This window comes from Triticum urartu, chromosome 2A (genome assembly GCF_056163025.1).
Source record: "Triticum urartu cultivar PI428250 chromosome 2A, HENAU_Tu73, whole genome shotgun sequence".
In the NCBI taxonomy this organism is placed as follows: domain Eukaryota; kingdom Viridiplantae; phylum Streptophyta; class Magnoliopsida; order Poales; family Poaceae; genus Triticum; species Triticum urartu.
In genome coordinates, this window is record NC_141874.1 from 77,274,588 (window position 1) to 77,295,411 (window position 20,824).

A 20,824-nucleotide genomic window follows, 5' to 3' on the forward strand; every position below is an offset into this window, starting at 1 on the left:
AAAATAATTAGACATCTCCAAGATTGAAAAGGCCAGGGGTTTTGGGAAGGAAATCACAGGGATAAAGATATATATGCAGTCCTGGATTTATGCAGTATTTGAATAAATTGTTTTGGCCATTTTTAAAGGTATACAAATAATTCAAGTTTGAATTTAATTAAAACTTGAGCCATTTTTGAACCCAACCAAAACAACTCCAAAATGAATGAAATTTGATAGAGAGGTATAAGGCATGGATCAAGATTTACCGAAAATAAGTGAACATTTTACTGGGACAGGAAAATGCCACTTACAATAAATGTGTGAGAATGGAAAAGAAGAAGCTAGTCATGCGGTGTTGCACTTGATGATGGTTTAGATGGAAGGGCAAGATGGAACAGAAAAGAAAATGAGGAGAAGGAGTTCATAAATATAACAAGCCCACCACAAATATACTCACGATAGATATCCAAACCACAATGATGATCATGATGCAAATGCAACATAAATGACAAAGGCAACATCACATCATGAAGCATATTAAAAGGCAAGGAGGCACAATGTAATATAATAAAAGATGAACATGGAGCAAGGAGCAAGACAACAAAGGCACTCATCATGAACATGGCAACAACATAGGAAAAAGAAACATGCAAAACAATTATGATAATGCACAAACATAATGATCACACGACAATAACTAAAATAAAGGAAGGCATCTGGAGCATCGGACTTGGGGCGTTACAACTCTCCTCCACTAACAAGAGATCTCGTCCCGAGATCTTAGGAACAAGACAGGGGAGAAAGAGGATGAGGTGAACCAAGAACGCAAGAGGGAAAAATGAACAAAGTTGAGAGCACTCCGGTAGAAAAGAGGAATGACAATTGCGACGGGAATCAAAAGCTCAATGAAGAAGGTAGACTCTGAAAGCACTCCGGTTAGAAAAAGCTAGAAAAAAGGAATAATAACAAAGGAATTGGGATAGCATCCCATTTGGACATGGAATGGAATGGAATAGAACATGAACCACACAAGATGGTATGACACTTGACGAGATTAACAACACAATGCCTCCGGAAGAATTGAAAGAGATGACTGAAAAGAACGAATAAGAAAATGACATCTTCTATCACAATTGGGTTTCAAAAGCATCCTCGAGGAAGGAAAAATAAGCTTGTTGTGGACTTATGGAAAACATCTCGAAATTTTGAGGTGATAACCGACCACAAACAAAAAAGAATGAATAGTTGAGAAGAAAGAAGAAATGAAAAACTCCACTTCAAAAGAATATGGAGAATTAATTGCACTTCGAGACGTAAGAGGATAGATACTAGAACTCCTTGAACAAGAATCTTGATGAACACTTGAGGATTGAATTAAATCATGACGAACCACCGTAAAGAACTCCGGTAACCAAAGGATTATGAGATAAAATTGAAGGATGAAAGAGATAAGATTAAAGCCTTGCGATGATTTAGATGGGGCTTCGCGTCGAGACAAGCGAGAAGCTTGGAACTCCGGGAGGGAAAAGATGAACAACTTGGAATCAAGAGATTATTCGTCAAGAACAATCTTCGAAAAGAAGAGATAATTCAACTTGATGAAAGAAGAATAAGAATTATGTTATGCTCATCCTTCACCAATTAAATTGATGAGAAACCATGGATTGCATACAACTTATCCACGTTAAAAGGATTAAGGGGGGATATAGTCTCCAACTTGGGAAGGTCTTCAAGAGCCACCGGTAGGATTAAAAAGAACGAATGAATTGATATGATGAGAACGGAAAAGGAATCTTCAACGAACCACCGTGAAAATGTAAATGAACGAAGAGAAGAGAATGAATCGCTGGAAAGAATTAGAAAAAGAACGAAGATACTTGAGTAAATCAAGATGCATGAGAACGAAGAGATCGTGCACTGATTAAAGCTTGAACGAAGCACCGGTACAACTATGGAACGAACGAAGCTGAAAACTTGGAACGAAGAAATATTCCAAAAGATGGCCTCCGGATACTCGAGAGAGAACGCAACTCCTGAAATACTCCAGATGGATGAAAAGAGTTGCACGACTGGAAACAATTTGATAGGATAACATCGAGCTAGCACCGCGAATCTCCGGTAGAACGGACAAGATTTAGAGGAAAAACTCTTCTTTGGTCTTCACATGATGACGAGAAACACCATTAAAATTTTTGAGATGCTCCGGGAGAATGAAAAGAGGAAAGATTGCCCCGAACATAAAAGAATTTGGAAGCTATCTTGGAGAAGGCATCTGACTGATGGAATCCATACTTACGTCAAACTTCGAAAAGAATTTGAGAATAACTCCGGGAAACTTAGAAGAGTCAGGTAAGATCCTGGGAAAAGACCTGTGGGTTAGGACCCACTCAATAGATACACCGTTGAAAGATTTGGAGGAGAAATTGCACCGGTTGAATTAAATGGCTTGAATGGGATAATAACCTCGAAATAGGTTGAACGGATCTTGGATGACAAGACGAGCCTTCTGAGATATCTTCAGGGCACCGGAACAAATGAATAGCAAGAAATGAATGATTATGAGGTACACCGGCATGAGAAAACATTGAAATACGGAAAAGAATATGATCAACACCGAAAGCTTGAATTGAAACCACTGGAGAAGAATTAGAATGGGTAAAGATGTACTTGAGGTTCCGTTAGGATCTTCATGAAAATCACCGGGTAAGAACATGAAGGAAAAGAATGGAGAGACTTCACATGAATAAAAAGATACTTGATTAAGAAATCTGAGTCCTTGAAGAAACAAGGGTGGGAGGACGGGAAAAACAAAGGCAACTTGGAGACGGATGAAGCAAACACTGTTCAGAAGAAACTGATACTTGATCTTACGGATGTTGAAATGATCGGATCCACTTAAAGAGAAGCACACCGGTGAAAAGGATTGACATGACAAATTCGATGATCGAGAAGGATTAGTATTCACATAGAAATATGAGAACACCGCTTAGGAAAAGTATGGAATCAACACTTGACTTCGAAGCAACTCGAATACCACAACTCAAAAGAAAACAAAGGATTGGCTTGTAGAATAAGCCGGAACAAACATATGATAGAGATTTCGTCCGAAGTTTTCGTGGTGGGGCCTACACGGGCTCGATCGTATAGCACCATCATGTACAAGGCAGTGCACATGACATACGAAGCGTCCCCGAGTCGGCATAGCCAAGGACTCTTTAAGACACAACGAGACCACTGTAAAACCAACCGTGAATAGGCGGACCACTAGACGTCGAACCCCAATTTCATATCATACATCCGTCGGAAAGAAAACCTAAGAGCTACTTGAATTCCCACTTATAAACTCCCGAAATTTTCCGGTTATGCAATCAGGTGTTGGGGATACAGGGGAAGCATAATATCTCACCCAAACTAACAAATCCTACATCCAGCTGTATCCATCCTTCAACACATAACCAAGAAACCTTTGGAAATCGTCTACCTCAACCTTCGAAAAGCATCTGTTATACGAGTTATGGCAATACTCCCGAACTCCCGCCCCAGTACTGGGTGGCGTCGAGGTTATCTCACCAACAACTGCATAAAAGAGATTTTTTATGTCGGCAAAACTAATCTCAGGTATTCTAGAACTGCAACGATAAAATTGTGACGACAACACCCCGGAGCTCAACTCCCCGGGACACTGCCACAACCCCTAAATGTTAGGAGGCACCAAGAACAATGTTCTCGTCACAAAACCATCGGAACGATTCCAAGATACCCGCGTGATCCTAAAAATTTTTTAGTGAAATTTGAGAAGAGAAGAGTCAAAACTCTACGTCAGGATGCCTCACTAGAGCGACGAAGGGACTGAGGAGTAAAAAGAATTCCTAACTCTCCGATATATATAATCCTAAATGACTCAAAACATTTCTAGACTCAATAACGCCAGCGATTCGATCAAGTAGGGGGCTCCTAAGGTCGGGGAAGGCTCTGATACCAACTTATAACGCCCTCGATGCGGCTATATCTCCCACGTGTCGAAGCACGACTTAGAGGCATAACCGCATTGAAAGCAATGTCGCAACTGAGGTAATCTTCACACAACCCATGTAATACATAAGGGACAGAGATACATAGTTGTCTTACAATCGCCACTTCACAACAATTACATGAATAAAGCATTACATCATCCAGATACAATCAAGGTCTGACTACGGTACCAAAATAAAAGAAGACTACCCCAAATGCTACACAGATCCCCGATCGTCCCGACTGGGCTCCACTACTGATCAACTAGAACGAAACAACACAAAGGACAAGATCTTCATCGAGCTCCTCCTGAGCTTGGTTGCATCACCTGCTCGGTAACATCGGCACCTGCAAACTGGTTTTGGAAGTATCTGTGAGTCACGGGGACTCAGCAATCTCACACCCTTGCGATCAAGACTATTTAAGCTTATAGGTACGGTAAAAGGTATGAGGTGGAGCTGCAGCAAGCGACTAGCATATATGGTGGCTAATTTATTCGCAAAAGAGAGCGAGAAGAGAAGGCAAAAGCAGGGTCGAACAACTATGATCAAGAAGTGATCCTACAACAACCTACGTCAAGCATAACTCCAACACCGTGTTCACTTCTCGGACTCCGCCGGAAAGAGACCATCACGGTTACACACGCGGTTGATGTTTTTTTAATTAAGATAAATTTCAGGTTTTCTACAACCGGACATTAACAAATTCCCATCTGCCCATAACCGCGGGTACGACTTTCGAAAGTTCAAATCCCTGCAGGGGTGTCCCAACTTAGCCCATCACAAGCTCTCACGGTCAACGAAGGATATTCCTTCTAGCGGGAAGACCCGATCAGACTCGGAATCCCGGTTACAAGACATTTCGACAATGGTAAAACAAGACCAGCAAAGCCACCCAGATGTGCCGACAAATCCCGATAGGAGCTGCACATATCTTGTTCTCAGGGCACACCGGATAGGTCAAGCTACGAGTAAAACCAGCCCTCGAGTTGCCCCGAGGTGGCCCCGCAGGCTGCCCATTTCGAACCAACACTCAAAGGAGCACTGGCCCAGGGGGGTTAAAATAAAGATGACCCTCGGGCTGGCCGACCCAAGGGAAAGAAAAGGCTAGGTGGCAAATGGTAAAACCAATGTTGGGCCTTGCTGGAGGAGTTTTATTCAAGGCGAACTGTCAAGGGGTTCCCATTATAACCCAACCGCGTAAGGAACACAAAATCCGGGAACATAACACCGATATGACGGAAGCTAGGGCGGCAAGAGTGGAACAAAACACCAGGCAAAAGGCCGAGCCTTCCACCCTTTACCAAGTATATAGATGCATTAATTAAATAAGAGATATTGTGATATCCCAACAAGTAAACAATGTTCCAACAAGGAACAACATCTCCATGTTCCAACAAGGAACAAACTTCAATCTTCACCTGCAACTAACAACGCTATAAGAGGGGCTGAGCAAAGTGATAACATAGCCAAACAACGGTTTGCTAGGACAAGGTGGGTTAGAGGCTTGGTTCAACAACATGGGAGGCATGATAAGCAAGTGGTAGGTATCGCAGGATAGGCATAGCAAAAGAGCGAGCAACTAGCAAGCAAAGATAGAAGTGATTTCGAGGGTATGGTCATCTTGCCTGAAATCCCGCAAGGAAGAAGAACGAGTCCATGAAGAAGATAAACGGACGTAGTCGAACGGATCCTCACAAACGCAAGGTTACCGGATTGCAGTGAAGAAGTACACCGGAAAGAAAGCAAACAACATAGTGAACAATCATCACATAAGCATGGCCCGATGCGCAAACAAGTATGATGCATGTCCGGTTTAATGAGGCATGGCATGGCAAAATGCACAAACAATCCTACAAATTAAGTGGAGCTCAACATGCAACTCTGTTGCATATTGACGAAACACCACATCAAGTTATTTAGTTCGATCTCGTTTATGTACCCAACAATATTAAATGTTGTTAAACATGGCAAGAGGGTGAAGCAAAGTAAAACTACCTATCTAGTCAAGTTTAAATGAGGCCGGAAGCAACGAACAACAATTCCTGTAAATCCCCATATGCATATATTGGTTTGGTACCGATCTGCCCTAAACACAATTTTAGAGTTATTAAACATGCAAAGTAAAGCCACCATGTTAAACTAGCATTTTTTTCTACCCCATTTACATATAAAGATTATTAAAATCCGAGTTACGGTTATTTAGTTATGAATTAAATTATTTTTAACATGGCATAGGAGCAAATTTTGTCAAACAACATTTTAAGCATTTTTAACATGGGTGAAAGTTGCATATTATGAAACTAGACAAAATTCTAAGCATTTTACATATATAGTTTGTGTAATTTAGATGCATGCATATTTAGTTATTAGCAATTCAAAATGATGGCATTCCTGTGATTATGCATGCAGTGGAAAATAACTAAATCCACAGGCAGGAAAAAAAACAAGCATGGGCCCGAAGCATTAGAGTGCTGCGGCCAGAAGTGGAATCGGGCCCAAGTGTGCGTGTGTGCAAAAGAAAAGAAAAACAGGGCAAATTTGGGGCGCCTGGGACTTGAACCCGCAACCTCTTGATTGAGAACCGAGGGCACTAGCCACTGTGCTAGTATGGTGATTGTGGTATAGAAGGGGATCGGCTGCAGATGAACCTATTGTTCTATGGCGAAGGACGGGGCTTTCTTCTACATGGCAGACGACTGATTCTCGTCGGCGACAGGAACAAGCAGCGGCGACTACTGCGGCTACCATGCGCAGGCGGGGCTGCGGAAAAGGCTTGCGGTGGCCGCGGTGGAATGTGCGCATGATGTGTGTGCTATGCAGGAAGGGCGCATGGGTGTGAGGAGCTCGAGTACCTCAACCATGGCGTACAGGATGCAGTCGATAGATGCAATCGGGGCAAGGCGAGGCCCTTGCACGTGCACTCGCGTGTGGGGGTGTGTGCGTGTGTGGAGCAGGCGTGCAGTGAGCGAGCGTCTCGGGTGCGAGGGAACTCGAGGTCGAGCAGCAGCTCGTCTCGGGCGCGCGGCATGGCGATGATCAGGCGAGGCATGCGGCTGATCAAACATCGAGAGGAAGGAACGGAGAGGAAGGGGCGTTACCCAGCTCACCATATGACACGACGAGGTCGACGGATACAACCGGAGACGACGGGAGGGAGCTCTGAACCTTGTCGAAATTCTGACCGTGAAGGAAGTGGAAGCAGAGGAGGGAGACGACGTGGCCGATGGCGTGAAGGCGAGATGGTGTTCGATCCGTGACGTAGAGGAAGCAGGGGAAGAAGACCGCGACGGGGTGCTGGACTTGGCGATCCGGCTCGTGGAGGTCGCTCCAGAGGAAGAAGAAGGCCACCACGACGTGGACGACACCGGGCTCGAGCTCGGCTTGGCTCGACCAGCCATGGTGACGGTGATGGCAGGGAGGCGCGTTGGGGAGGCTCCCGCCCAACTAACTGTGGGGATCGGTCGAGGAGGGTGACGGGGTGCAGGACGACATCTCGAAGACGAGCTTGAGGCCCTCCGGCCGCGAGAACGACGACAGGCATCGATGGTTTATTTCTCTGCTCTTGGTGGTGCTCTCTGATCTTGAAGAAGAAGGGAAAACAGAGGGGAGGAAGAGAGATGGCGGCGCGAGGAGGGAAGGAGGAGGGAGGAGGAAACCCTATGGGTCGCTGTGGGGCTTTATAGGGGCGCAGGCAAGCGCTAGCCTCGACGTCCGTGAGCCTCCTGCTCACGGCGCTGCTGCTGCTGTACTCTGGAGGAAGGAGACGCCGTGAGGGAGGGAGCAGGTGGCCATTCGGCTCGGCTGGGCCGGGGAAAGAAAGGCCCAGGTGGGCTACATATGGAATTGAGGCCTTCCATCCTTTCTTTTATTCTGCCTAAAATAATTAGACATCTCCAAGATTGAAAAGGCCAGGGGTTTTGGGAAGGAAACTCACAGGGATAAAGATATATATGCAGTCCTGGATTTATGCAGTATTTGAATAAATTGTTTTGGCCATTTTTAAAGGTATAAAAATAATTCAAGTTTGAATTTAATTCTAACTTGAGCCATTTTTGAACCCAACCAAAACAACTCCAAAATGAATGAAATTTGACAGAGAGGTATAAGGCATGGAGCAAGATTTACCGAAAATAAGTGAACATTATACTGGGACAGGAAAATGCCACTTACAATAAATGTGTGAGAATTGAAAAGAAGAAGCTAGTCATGCGGTGTTGCACTTGATGATGGTTTAGATGGAAGGGCAAGATGGAACAACAAAGAAGATGAGGAGAAGGAGTTCATAAATATAACAAGCCCACCACAAATATACACACGATAGATATCCAAACCACAATGATGATCATGATGCAAATGCAACATAAATGACAAAGGCAACATCACATCATGAAGCATATTAAAAGGCAAGGAGGCACAATGTAATATAATAAAACAATGTAATATAATAAAAGATGAACATGGAGCAAGGAGCAAGACAACAAAGGCACTCATCATGAACATGGCAACAACATAGGAAAAAGAAATATGCAAAACAATTATGATAATGCACAAACATAATGATCACACGACAATAACTAAAATAAAGGAATGCATCTGGAGCATCGGACTCGGGGCGTTACAACCCGCATAGCTAATTTTCTTGGTATAGCCATACGTAAAGATGATATTGAGTTGGCTCCTGCTTATTTGGATTATGAGGCTATGGTTCACCACCAGTTTGTCGAGAGGAATGAATCACCTCTCCAGTATCGCTTAATCTTTGACAGACGTCATGCTGTCCGTATTACTCTCCCTACTCCTGCATTCTTTGATTATCATGCGAAAGGAAGATATGTTATTACCAGAGAGGAGGCAGATGAGTATGAGAGGAGGGCGAAGGCCGCTCGTCGCCGCGCTGCAGCTCAGGAGGCAATAGCCGCTGCATCTCAGTACGACCCCAACTATTTATTGGATATCCGCCAGGCCAGCCGTGGCCATAGACCAACTTAGGCCAAAAGCCTAAGCTTGGGGGAGTACATATTTCCCACCGACATTACATTCATGTTCACACACTCATTGCTAGATGTCGGTGCTCATACTTTTTCATTGTATCATCCATGCTAGTTTATTTTCCTTTTTATGCTTTCTTCTTGTGTGTTTAATAAACCTTAAGAAAAAAACCAAAAAAAATTAGTTGTAGCTTTTAATTAGTTTACTTTCCATGCTTGTACTAGTAATTACAAAGAAAACCCAAAAAGATTTCATGTTCTTCTTTTGCTTGTTGGGAGCTTTCCCGTGTAAATAGTTTCATTTCTTTTCTTTTCTTTGGGGGTCGATAGGAGAAGACCATAATTAAATTGTTGAAGTGACTCTTATATGCATCATTGTTGATCTGACAAAAGAGCCCATATTGCCTTGTCTTCTCCTGTTTATTGAATGCTTGCAGATTCCAGCTTAATCCAATGCACGTGCACTCTTCTTATCATTCACATAGTTCGGTCGTGCAAGTGAAAGGCAATTATGACAATATATGATGGACTGATTGAGATGAGAAAAGCTGGTATGAGCTCGACCTCTCTTGTTTTTATAAATATGATTAGTTCATCGTTCCTGATTCAGCCTATTATGAATAAACATGTTTGCAATGACAACTAGAGATCATAGTTTCTTGTGCCATGCTTGATTAGCTAAGAGCTTATAATGGTTTACCTTGCGTGCCAACATGCTATTAAAATGGTTGTGATGTGGTATGATAGGGTGGTATCCTCCTATGAATGATTTAAGTGACTTGACTTGGCGCATGTTCACGCATGTAGTTGAAACAAAATCAACATAGCCTTCACGATATTTATGTTCATGGTGGATTATATCCTACTCATGCTTTGTGACGCCCTCGATTCAATCGTACACTAATCATACACGCAAATGTGTACGATCAAGATCAAGGACTCACGGGAAGATATCACAACACAACTCTAGACACAAATTAAAATAATACAAGCTTTATATTACAAGGCAGGGGCCTCGAGAGCTCGAATACATAAGCTCGAAAACACAAGAGTCAGCGGAAGCAACAATATCTGAGTACAGACATAAGTTAGACAAGTTTTGCCGTAAGAAGGCTAGCACAAAAGCAACATTGATCGAAAAGACAAGGCCTCCTGCCTGGGAGCCTCCTAACTACTCCAAGTCATCAGTGGTCTTCACGTAGTAGTAGGCATACTCCGGGTAGTAGTAGTCATCAGTGGCGTCGTCGGGCTCCTGGGATCCATCATCTGGTCGCAACAATCGGGTATGGGGGAAAAAGAAGTAGCAAAGCAACCGTGAGTACTCATCCAAAGTACTCGCAAAACTTACATCAGATCTAAACTAAATATGCATCTGTATCAAATGAATGGGTTGTATCTGTGGACTAAACTGTAGAATGCTAGAAGGGAAGGGGACAACCTAGCCTATCGAAGACTAGCATCTTCTGGAAATCACCATCTTGCAGCAACAGGAGGGAGTAGAGTAACATAAAGTAAAGTAGCAGTAGTGTTATCAACCTCGGCCAAAGATCCTTTCTTGACTCCCTGCGAGAAAGCAATCCCAGAGCCATACTATCCAGTTATCATCACAATCCAATTCTCATCAGCATCCAGTTCTCATCACAAGTATCCAGTTCTAGTTGTATCGATCAGGATACAACTCCAAGTGTCCGTTACCGTAGGACAGGCTATCGAAAGATGCTTTCTTCCCTGCAGGGGTGCACCAACTTACCCACCACGCTCGATTAACTCTGGTCGGACACACTTTCCTGGGTCATGCCCGGCCTCGGCCAAACAATACGCCGCAACCCGACCTAGACTTAATAGAGAGGCCAGCACGCTGGACTAAACCTATGCCCCCAGGGGTCATGGGCCATCTCCCCGGGAACTCCTGCACGTTGCGAACGCGGCCGGTGAGCACCTCCTTCAACAAGGTAGGTGCTTTCCAGTCCAAACCGGCGCGCGCCGCTCAGTCGCTGATGTCTATTAAGCTTCGGCTGATGCATACGACGCAGAACGCCCATACTATGCCCACGTGATGGTTAGTGCTATTAGGCCAGTGGCCCCTCGGATCAAATATCCAAATCATAGTGGATTAGGAACGCACGGTAACAAGCAGAGACTCACGATCGATGTTACCCTGTCACCCCATCTCGAGTACTTGCGACAAGGGCTAAGAATGCCTGGCCATGCCTCGTAGGTATCTCGCGGGCACCTTCCAGGTCAACCCGACTCCACATCACTCGCAATTAACCTCGCGCGGGTACCCCTCAGGGTCGACCCGTCTTTAGTAACATGGCTCAGTGTAAAGTCATAGTAACCATAGTAACTGTGTGTATAACACCAAGGGGAAAACCCGAGGAATCACCCCCGGTGAATCCCACTCGATGTTATCGTCAAGGTGAACGTAAGAGGATCCACCATCGAGGTTCACACTTGAGGGGTTGCACGACAGAGCGGTAACATAAGTGGTTAAGGAGGAAATCACCCTCGATGACCTCGACCGTATAGCTACACTATAGAGATCTCATCAGGAGTGATGTATGAGGTTCACCCTCGGCACTCGATAGTAACTCTATAGTGTCGTACAACTAGGGGGGGTGATGTGCGGTGTCGGGGCCTGGACGTCGATCACGTTGATCGAGTCATCGAACATAAAGCGAGGCAACTGGGACAAGGTGGGGGTCACTGATGGATCACTAACCAACCTATACTAAGTAGTTTAGGATAAGTAGGTAAGGTATGAAAGCAGGTAACAACAACAGGCTATGCATCAGAGTAGGATCATACAGAAAGCAGTAGCAGTTCTAATGCAAGCATGAGAGGAAAGAAATGGGCGATATCGGAATGCTCAAGGGGGGTTTGCTTGCCTGGTTGCTCTGGCAAGAGAGAGGGGTCGTCAACTCCGTAGTCGTACTAGGTAGCAACGGCGTCGGTCTCGGTGTCTAGCGAGAGAAGAGGGGGAAGAAACAATAAATATAATGAAAACAAATGCATGACGATGCATGACATGACAAAGCATGATGCTAGGTGTGCCCTAACGCGGTACGAGGTGGAACCGGTGAAGGGGGAAACATCCGGGAATTTATCCCCAGTGTTTTGCATTTTGGACAGACGAAACAGAGGGGGAAAGTTGCGTGTTCGTTATGCTAGGGATGTGTGGCGGATGAACGGGCTACGTATCCGGATTCGTCTCGTCGTTCTGAGCAACTTTCATGTACAAAGTTTTTCCATCCGAGCTACGGATTATTTTATATGAATTTTTAAAGATTAAAGCATAGTCTGAAATTATTTAAATTAACATAAAAGGAATTATGACATCAGCATGACGTCATCATGATGTCAGCAGTCAACAGAGTTGACCAAAGTCAACCCTGACGTGTGGGGCCGTTCTGTCATTGTCTAACAACTAATTAACAGTTTTAATTAACTAATAAAGTTAATTAGGTACTAAACATAGTTAATTAAGTTAATTAAATACCTAATTATTTATTTATTTATTTAACTAATTACTTATTATTATTTTTATTTTTATAAAATACATTTTTTAAAACGTTTTGGGGGCGGGCCCCACTGTCATAGGCCCAGGGGCCAGCAGACGTGTGGTTAGCGGGCGGAACGGTTGCGGGCGGGGCGTAGCCCGCCCGGGCGTGGGGCGAGGCCACCGGGCGGCAGGGAAGCCCGGCGAGGGGAAGGGGCGGCCAGAGGCGCGGTCCTGGGCGACGACGAGCGCAGACGCGGCCGGTGGGGGCGCGGGCGCTGCGGCATGGGGTAGCGGGGAGCTAGGCGGCGACGCGAGCGGCACCAGCAACAAGGGGCAGCAGCGATGTTGGCGAGCACGGGAAAAGCGCGACCGCAGGACGCAGCGGCGGCAAGGCCATGCACGGGCGCACGCGCGCGAGGGACGGGAAGGAGGAGGACCGGGGTCCTCACCGTTCGTTGGAAGGAAGGGGGCGTTGAGGCGCGACGACGGCCGTTGAGGAGGAGGACTAGGACGATCCGGGGAGGGGGGAGGTCTAGCGACAGCGTGGCGTCGGTTGGCGGCGTCCTGGTGCCTGCGAGGGGGCTCTGAGCGGCGGCGGCGTTCCTGTGATGGGGGGTTCTGCGCGTCGAGGCGGTGGCGTCGTCGGGCGCCGCAGCTGGGGGCGGCGCCGGGGTGGGCACCGGCGGCAGGGCGCGAGGTGGCGCGGTCGGCACCGAGGCGAGGTCGCCAAGCGACGGCGCGTCCAGATCGAGGGAGAGGGGGCGCCACGGCGAGGTCTGGCGTGGTGGTGACGGTTGGCGGGGCGGGGGTGATGGTGAGCTGTGATGCGGCGACGGGGGCGCTCGATCCCGATCTGGATCGTGAGGAGCGAGGGAGAGAGAGATCGAGGGGGAGTGGGGGGTTATGCGGGTGGTGGGCTAGGGTTCGGAGTGGATCGGGAGGGGGATTAAGGGGAGGCGGCTGGGCCGACCAGCTGAGTTGGGCCGGTTGGCTCGGGTGGGCCGAAGCCCAAGGGGAGGCCAGGGGCTGTAGCCCTGTTTCTCTCCGTTTGTTTTTGTTTTAACTTTTTTTTAGCTTTTGCAATTTTCTTTTAGTCACTAATGACCTTGCAAAAATGTTGGTCCACCACCAATATTAACAATTGATTATTTGCCACAAGATGGACATTTTAGATTTCATGTCTGACAAAAAGAAATTTTGACTTTAGATTGGATTTGAATTTGAATGGTGATTTGGATAAAGTGAAGATTAGCAACAGTAACCTAATGACATGGCACCGTTAACAGGTGATTACTGTAGCATGACACTGGGGGTGTTACAAATCTCCTCCACTACAAGAATTCTCGTCCCGAGATTTAAGTGCGGAAGTAAAGAGTAACTTCGAAAGAACTGACCCTTATAGGGTTAATTATCTGGTGAACAATTCAGGGAATGTGGCAGAAGTGTCTCTCGAGTTGAAACTTAAGAAAACATCGAGAGCAAAATATGAAGGTACAATAGGCAGTTTCAAGCGAATGGACAAACGATCGATACCTGAACAGAGTGTGAGAAGGGGGTTCAAAGCATCGGGAATAGATCATCTCTCGGAAGGTGGCTCGTGACATGATACGATGCCAAGCATGAGGAATAACCTTAGAAACAGGGGGTACAGGAGAGTCAGGTTTCGATCCTATGGAACTGTGGGTTATGGGCCCACCATGTGGGTTAAAAGTAGGAAGGGTGTTGGCATCTTGCACGGTCATGATAGCAAGGCAGGTCAGAGTGTATCCTGTCAGTTATGTCGGCAACAATGTCGGTACCAAGGGCGAGGGATGAAGAGAACCATTTTCCTGCTCGTTGAACGAGGCGGGCCATTAGGCAATGTTCTCGTCCATCTGTGGCTACCGGGATGTCATCAACAATAGTAACAGGGTCTTACTGATAGAGTGATACAACGAGGTGCTTACCTAAGCAGGAAATTATCTTTACTGAGATAAGTTAGTTTACCGGAAAGGTTAAACAGAAGAATGGAAAGGAAAATGTGTTTAAACACATATTTCAGGGGTATATCCTTCCCAAGGACAAGCAGAGCATGATATCCATGATAGGATAGAAGTATAAAACCATTTCGGTAAGGGGAAGGGAAATTCATGACATTACCCATACAACGGTGTTTGGATTGTAGATCAAGAAACATTCGACAATGTGCTCCCAATGTTCTTGTTGATATCTGGAATACCTCAGTCATGCTTCGAGGTAGCATTAACATGGTGTTCCAAGTAGGGGTTGGAGTTGAAGATCACAAGAAATACTCAAGGAACAATTGCAGGAATGGCAAGGAGCTCAAGGTATAACCAATACATGATCAAACATGTCTTGGAAAGAAGACAAGGGGGTTGTCGATGATAACTCAAATCATCGAAGGTCAAGGATGGTTTTCTCACCATGAATTCAATTGTCATCTCAACATAATTCAAAATGTTGATGCTGATCACGACACATTCGTCGCGAGGCTCTATGAAGATGCCATCGAGAGGTGATGTCATCAAGCAACACGAAGGATGGAGTGAAAGGCAATTGGAACCACAGATACGACTCAAGCTCCAAATTAAGCTTGTTGTTCGATGTGAAATGATAAGATGAAGAAGATCGACGTAAGATTAGCTCATCGTCGGAAGTTGCTCCGGGCATAAGGATCAGGTAGCACAGTTAAAAAAAAGTTGAGATGATAATAATATAGCCGATCAGGCTAGGAATGATGTGATGGGGTATAAGTCTTCCCAGTATCAAGTACTAGGTGTAATGCCGGAAGGAAAATTGGAGTAGAGGTTGGACGGGGGAATGATTTGTAGAGGATAGGTAATTGTAACTTACCCAGTAAATGGGATCAAGGAGGAAATATGGTCGGGACCATAACTGTAGGGGATCCAATTTACGGTACCGGGAGAATATTCAGCAGATTAAATATCCTTGCAAGAAGCTTTCATGATAAGTCCCACACCGTGTCCGTGGGCATGAACACACGGTTCAGGGTGGACTCCCACTTCTAAAATGCATAACCTTTCATTTTACTTCTCGCTCTTGATGAAGTTGTAGTATTGAAATTTTATCTGACGAAAAGCCAGTAGAGTATAACCCGCATAACTTTCGAGTTCACACTGATTAGGGAAGGCATAGGTTCAACCCATCGGGCATCTTAGCAACCTATATCATGAATTCCAAGAATAAATAACACAAGCTTGGTAGTAGAGTATGCTTGAGAAAGCAGAGGATACTATTTTCCAAAAGCATTATGTATCCGAGGAAAGGCTCACAAGCTTATTGAATATGCAGGACGTTGTCGGATAAAATCCGAAAAAGGGGGGTTTGCTGGTCCACAAGGGATCTGATGTGAGCATCAGTACTCAACAAGAGGGAGAAAGAATGCAAGGACATCAGATTATAGAAACAACTGACTAACTCAAGCTCAATTGCAAAGGATTTATGAGTACCATGACAAGGGATCAGAAGCAATGCTCTGATTAGGGATGGATAGTTAGAATAGCCTTAGGGGTACAATCGATGGCGATTTGATTAATCGAGATTCAGCACATGTTAAAATGACGTCTGAGCCGGAAGGATGAATTCTAGGACCTGATTGAGGGTTGCGAGCATTTGCAACATATTGTATCAACGGACTCAAAATGATAATGAAAAAGGCTCTCAATAAGATTACTAGACTTATGGTATTAACCATAATGCCAGCAAGCAGGAAATTCAAGAACAATAGGCTGTTGAGGATTTTCACAAGAACGAATGGTATTATGAAGACTTTTGTGAAGTACAAGAATCAACCGAGGGTGAGCGGATACTCAATAGGTGCACAAATTTATCCGTAGGGGTATTCAGATGACAAGGAACTGCAAGGCAGTAAGCTCAAAGGATTCTCGGGAAAGGGGAGCAGTTCAGGGCATCTTGTAATAACAAGATCAATGGGATAGAATGTAAGATTGGTAAGTGTGGGTAGTTATCCATAAGGATATTTCGGTGGTAGGGAATTGCAAAGGCAACATGCACAAAGTCTCGAGAGAAAATCATCGAGTATCTTTGGAATCTTCTGATGCAGCAGGCGATCATCTTAAATAAGGGCCTCTCCGGGCGGATGTGGTCACGAGATCCTAATGTCCGAGTTAGTAAAACCATTTAACCCGAATAGAAGAGAGATTAGGGTCCCAGAGTATAGACGAGGAGTAAAAGATCGTAATACCACCCATATGGCGACGTGGGCCCATAAGGCACACAGCCATGTTAGTGATAGTTTTGCAATGTCTAGACTCGACTTCGGCCAAGGAGTGTGGAAGGGGGATTCCTACAGGCAGTTGGCTCTAATACCAACTTGTGACGCCCTCGATTCAATCGTACACTAATCATACACGCAAATGTGTACGATCAAGATCAAGGACTCACGGGAAGATATCACAACACAACTCTAGACACAAATTAAAATAATACAAGCTTTATATTACAAGCCAGGGGCCTCGAGAGCTCGAATACATAAGCTCGAAAACACAAGAGTCAGCGGAAGCAACAATATCTGAGTACAGACATAAGTTAGACAAGTTTTGCCTTAAGAAGGCTAGCACAAAAGCAACATTGATCGAAAAGACAAGGCCTCCTGCCTGGGAGCCTCCTAACTACTCCAAGTCGTCAGCGGTCTTCACGTAGTAGTAGGCATACTCCGGGTAGTAGTAGTCATCAGTGGCGTCGTCGGGCTCCTGGGATCCATCATCTGGTCGCAACAATCGGGTATGGGGAAAAAGAAGTAGCAAAGCAACCGTGAGTACTCATCCAAAGTACTCGCAAGACTTACATCAGATCTAAACTAAATATGCATCTGTATCAAATGAATGGTTTGTATCTATGGACTAAACTGCAGAATGCCAGAAGGGAAGGGGACAGCCTAGCCTATCAAAGACTAGCATCTTCTGGAAACCACCATCTTGCAGCAACAGTAGGGAGTAGAGTAACATAAAGTAAAGTAGCAGTAGTGTTATCAACCTCGGCCAGAGATCCTTTCTCGACTCCCTGCGAGAAAGCAATCCCAGAGCCATACTATCCAGTTATCATCACAATCCAATTCTCATCAGCATCCAGTTCTCATCACAAGTATCCAGTTCTAGTTCTATCGATCGGGATACAACTCCAAGTGTCCGTTACCGTAGGACAGGCTATCGATAGATGTCTTCTTCCCTACAGGGGTGCACCAACTTACCCACCACGCTCGATTAACTCCGGCCGGACACACTTTTATGGGTCATGCCCGGCCTCGGCCAAACAATACGCTGCAACCCGACCTAGGCTTAATAGAGAGGCCAGCACGCCGGACTAAACCTATGCCCCCAGGGGTCATGGGCATCTCCCTGGGAACTCCTGCACGTTGCGAACGCGGCCGGTGAGCAGACCTAGCTACCTCCTTCAACAAGGTAGGTGCTTTCCAGGCCAACCCGGCGCGCGCCGCTCAGTCGCTGACGTCTATTAAGCTTCGGCTGGTGGATACGACGCAGAATGCCCATACTATGCCCACGTGATGGTTAGTGCTATCAGGCCAGAGGCCCCTTGGATCAAATATCCAAATCGTAGTGGATTAGGAACGCGCGGTAATGAGCAGAGACTCACGATTGATGTGACCCGTCACCCCGTCTCGAGTACTTGCGACAAGGGCTAAGAATGCCCGGCCATGCCTCATAGGTATCTCACGGGCACCTTCCAGGTCAACCCGACTCCACATCACTCGCAATTAAGCTCGCGCGGGTACCCCTCAGGGTTGACCCGTCTTTAGTAACATGGCTCAGTGTAAAGTCATAGTAACCATAGTAACTGTGTGTCTAACACCAAGGGGAAAAGCCGAGGAATCACCCCCGGTGAATCCCACTCGATGTTATCATCAAGGTGAACGTAAGAGGATCCACCATCGAGGTTCACACTTGAGGGGTTACACGACAGAGCGGTAACGGAAGTGGTTAAGGAGGAAATCACCCTCGATGACCTCGACCGTATAGCAACACTACAGAGATCTCATCAGGAGTGATGTATGAGGTTCACCCTCGGCACTCGATAGTAACTCTGTAGTGTCGTACAACTAGGGGGGTGATGTGCGGTGTCGGGGCCTGGATGTCGATCACGTTGATCGAGTCATCGAACATAAAGCAAGGCAACTGGGACAAGGTGGGGGTCACTGATGGATCACTAACCAACCTATACTAAGTAGTTTAGAATAAGCAGGTAAGGTATGAAAGCAGGTAACAACAACAGGCTATGCATCAGAGTAGGATCATACAGAAAGCTGTAGCAGTTCTAATGCAAGCATATGAGGAAATAAATGGGCGATATCGGAATGCTCAAGGGGGGTTTGCTTGCCTGGTTGCTCTGGCAAGAGAGAGGGGTCGTCAACTCCGTAGTCGTACTGGGTAGCAGCAGCGTCGGTCTCGGTGTCTAGCAAGAGAAGAGGGGGAAGAAACAATAAATATAATGCAAACAAATGCATGACGATGCATGACATGACAAAGCGTGATGCTAGGTGTGCCCTAACGCGGTACGAGGTGGTACCGGTGAAGGGGGAAAACATCCGGGAAATTATCCCCGATGTTTCGCGTTTTCGGACAGACGAACCGGAGGGGGAAAGTTGCGTGTTCTTTATGGTAGGGATGTGTGGCGGACGAACGGGCTGCGTATCCGGATTCGTCTCGTCGTTCTAAGCAACTTTCATGTACAAAGTTTTTCCAGCCGAGCTACGAATTATTTTATATGAATTTTTAAAGATTAAAGCATAGTCTGAAATTATTTAAATTAACATAAAAGGAATTATGACATCTGCATGACGTCATCATGACATCAGCAGTCAACAGAGTTGACCAAAGTCAACCCTGACGTGTGGGGCCGTTCTGTCATTGTCTAAGAACTAATTAACAGTTTTAATTAACTAATCAAGTTAATTAGGTACTAAACATAGTTAATTAAGTTAATTAAATACCTATTTATTTATTTAACTAATTACTTTTTATTATTTTTATTATTTTAAAATACATTTTTTAAAACGTTTTGGGGGCGGGCCCCACTGTCATAGGCCCAGGGGCCAGCAGACGTGTGGTTAGCGGGCGGAACGGTTGCGGGCGGGGCGTAGCCCGCCCGGGCGTGGGGCGAGGCCACCGGGCGTCAGGGAAGCCCGGCGAGGGGAAGGGGCGGCCAGAGGCGCGGCCCTGGGCGACGACGAGCGCAGACGCGGCCGGTGGGGGCGCGGGCGCTGCGGCGCGGGGTAGCAGGGAGCTAGGCGGCGACGCGAGCGGCAGCAGCAACAAGGGGCGGCAGCGATGTTGGCGAGCACGGGAAAAGCGCGGCGCAGGACGCAGCGGCGGCACGGCCATGCGCGGGCGCACGCGCACGAGGGACGGGAAGGAGGAGGACCGGGGTCCTCACCGTCCGTTGGAGGGAAGGGGGGCGTCGAGGCGCGACGGCGACCGTTGAGGGGGAGGACGGGGACGATCCGGCGAGGGGGGGGAGGTCCGGCGACAGCGTGGCGTCGGTTGGCGGCGTCCTGGTGCCTGCGAGGGGGCTCCGAGCAGCGGCGGCGTTCCTGTGATGGGGGGTTCTGCGCGTCGAGGCGGTGGCGTCGTCGGGCGCCGCAGCTGGGGGCGGCGCCGGGGTGGGCACCGGCGGCAGGGCGCGAGGCGGCGCGGTCGGCACTGAGGCGAGGTCGCCATGCGACGGCGCGTCCAGATCGAGGGAGAGGGGGCGCCGCGGCGAGGTCTGGCGCGGTGGTGACGGTTGGCGGGGCGCGGGCGATGGTGAGCTGCGATGCGGCGACGGGGGCGCTCGATTCCGATCTGGATCGTGAGGAGCGAGGGAGAGAGAGATCGACGGGGAGTGGGGGGTTATGCGGGTGGTGGGCTAGGGTTCGGAGTGGATCGGGAGGGGGGTTAAGGGGAGGCGGCTGGGCCGACCAGCTGAGTTGGGCCGGTTGGCTCGTGTGGGCCGAAGCCCAAGGGGAGGCCATGGGCTGTAGCCCCGTTTCTCTCCTTTTGTTTTTGTTTTAACTTTTTTTTCAGCTTTTGCAATTTTCTTTTAGTCACTAATGACCTTGCAAAAATGTTGGTCCACCACCAATATTAACAATTGATTATTTGCCACAATATGGACATTTTAGATTTCATGTCTGACAAAAAGAATTTTTGACTTTAGATTGGATTTGAATTTGAATGGTGATTTGTATCAAGTGAGGATTAGCAAGAGTAACCTAATGACATGGCACCATTAACAGGTGATTACTGTAGCATGACACAGGGGGTGTTACATGCTTTCATTCGGTGTTGATTAATTTTAATGCA

General features: G+C 46.7%; 1 protein-coding gene across 1 annotated transcript; it reads right to left on the reverse strand.

The window, feature by feature from the left end:
* Positions 1 to 16,917: 16,917 nt before the first annotated feature.
* Positions 16,918 to 20,493, reverse strand: LOC147983875 (uncharacterized). The gene is made up of 3 exons (XM_087540894.1): positions 19,917 to 20,493; positions 18,861 to 18,935; positions 16,918 to 17,232 (listed from the first exon to the last, which is right to left on the reverse strand). Exons 1-3 carry the CDS (start codon positions 20,491 to 20,493, stop codon positions 17,138 to 17,140), a joined length of 747 nt encoding a protein of 248 aa, XP_087397020.1. The 3' UTR covers positions 16,918 to 17,137.
* Positions 20,494 to 20,824: the final 331 nt, after the last annotated feature.

Coding starts and splice junctions, on each gene's coding strand:
- LOC147983875 (XM_087540894.1), bottom strand. CDS start 20,493: ATGGCCTCCCCTTGGGCTTCGGCCCACACGAGCCAACCGGCCCAACTC. Junction 18,936..19,916: donor CCCCTTCCCTCCAACGGACG/GTGAGGACCCCG, acceptor TTCTCTTGCTAG/ACACCGAGACCGACGCTGCT. Junction 17,233..18,860: donor TCTCTTGCCAGAGCAACCAG/GCAAGCAAACCC, acceptor TGTTGCGACCAG/ATGATGGATCCCAGGAGCCC.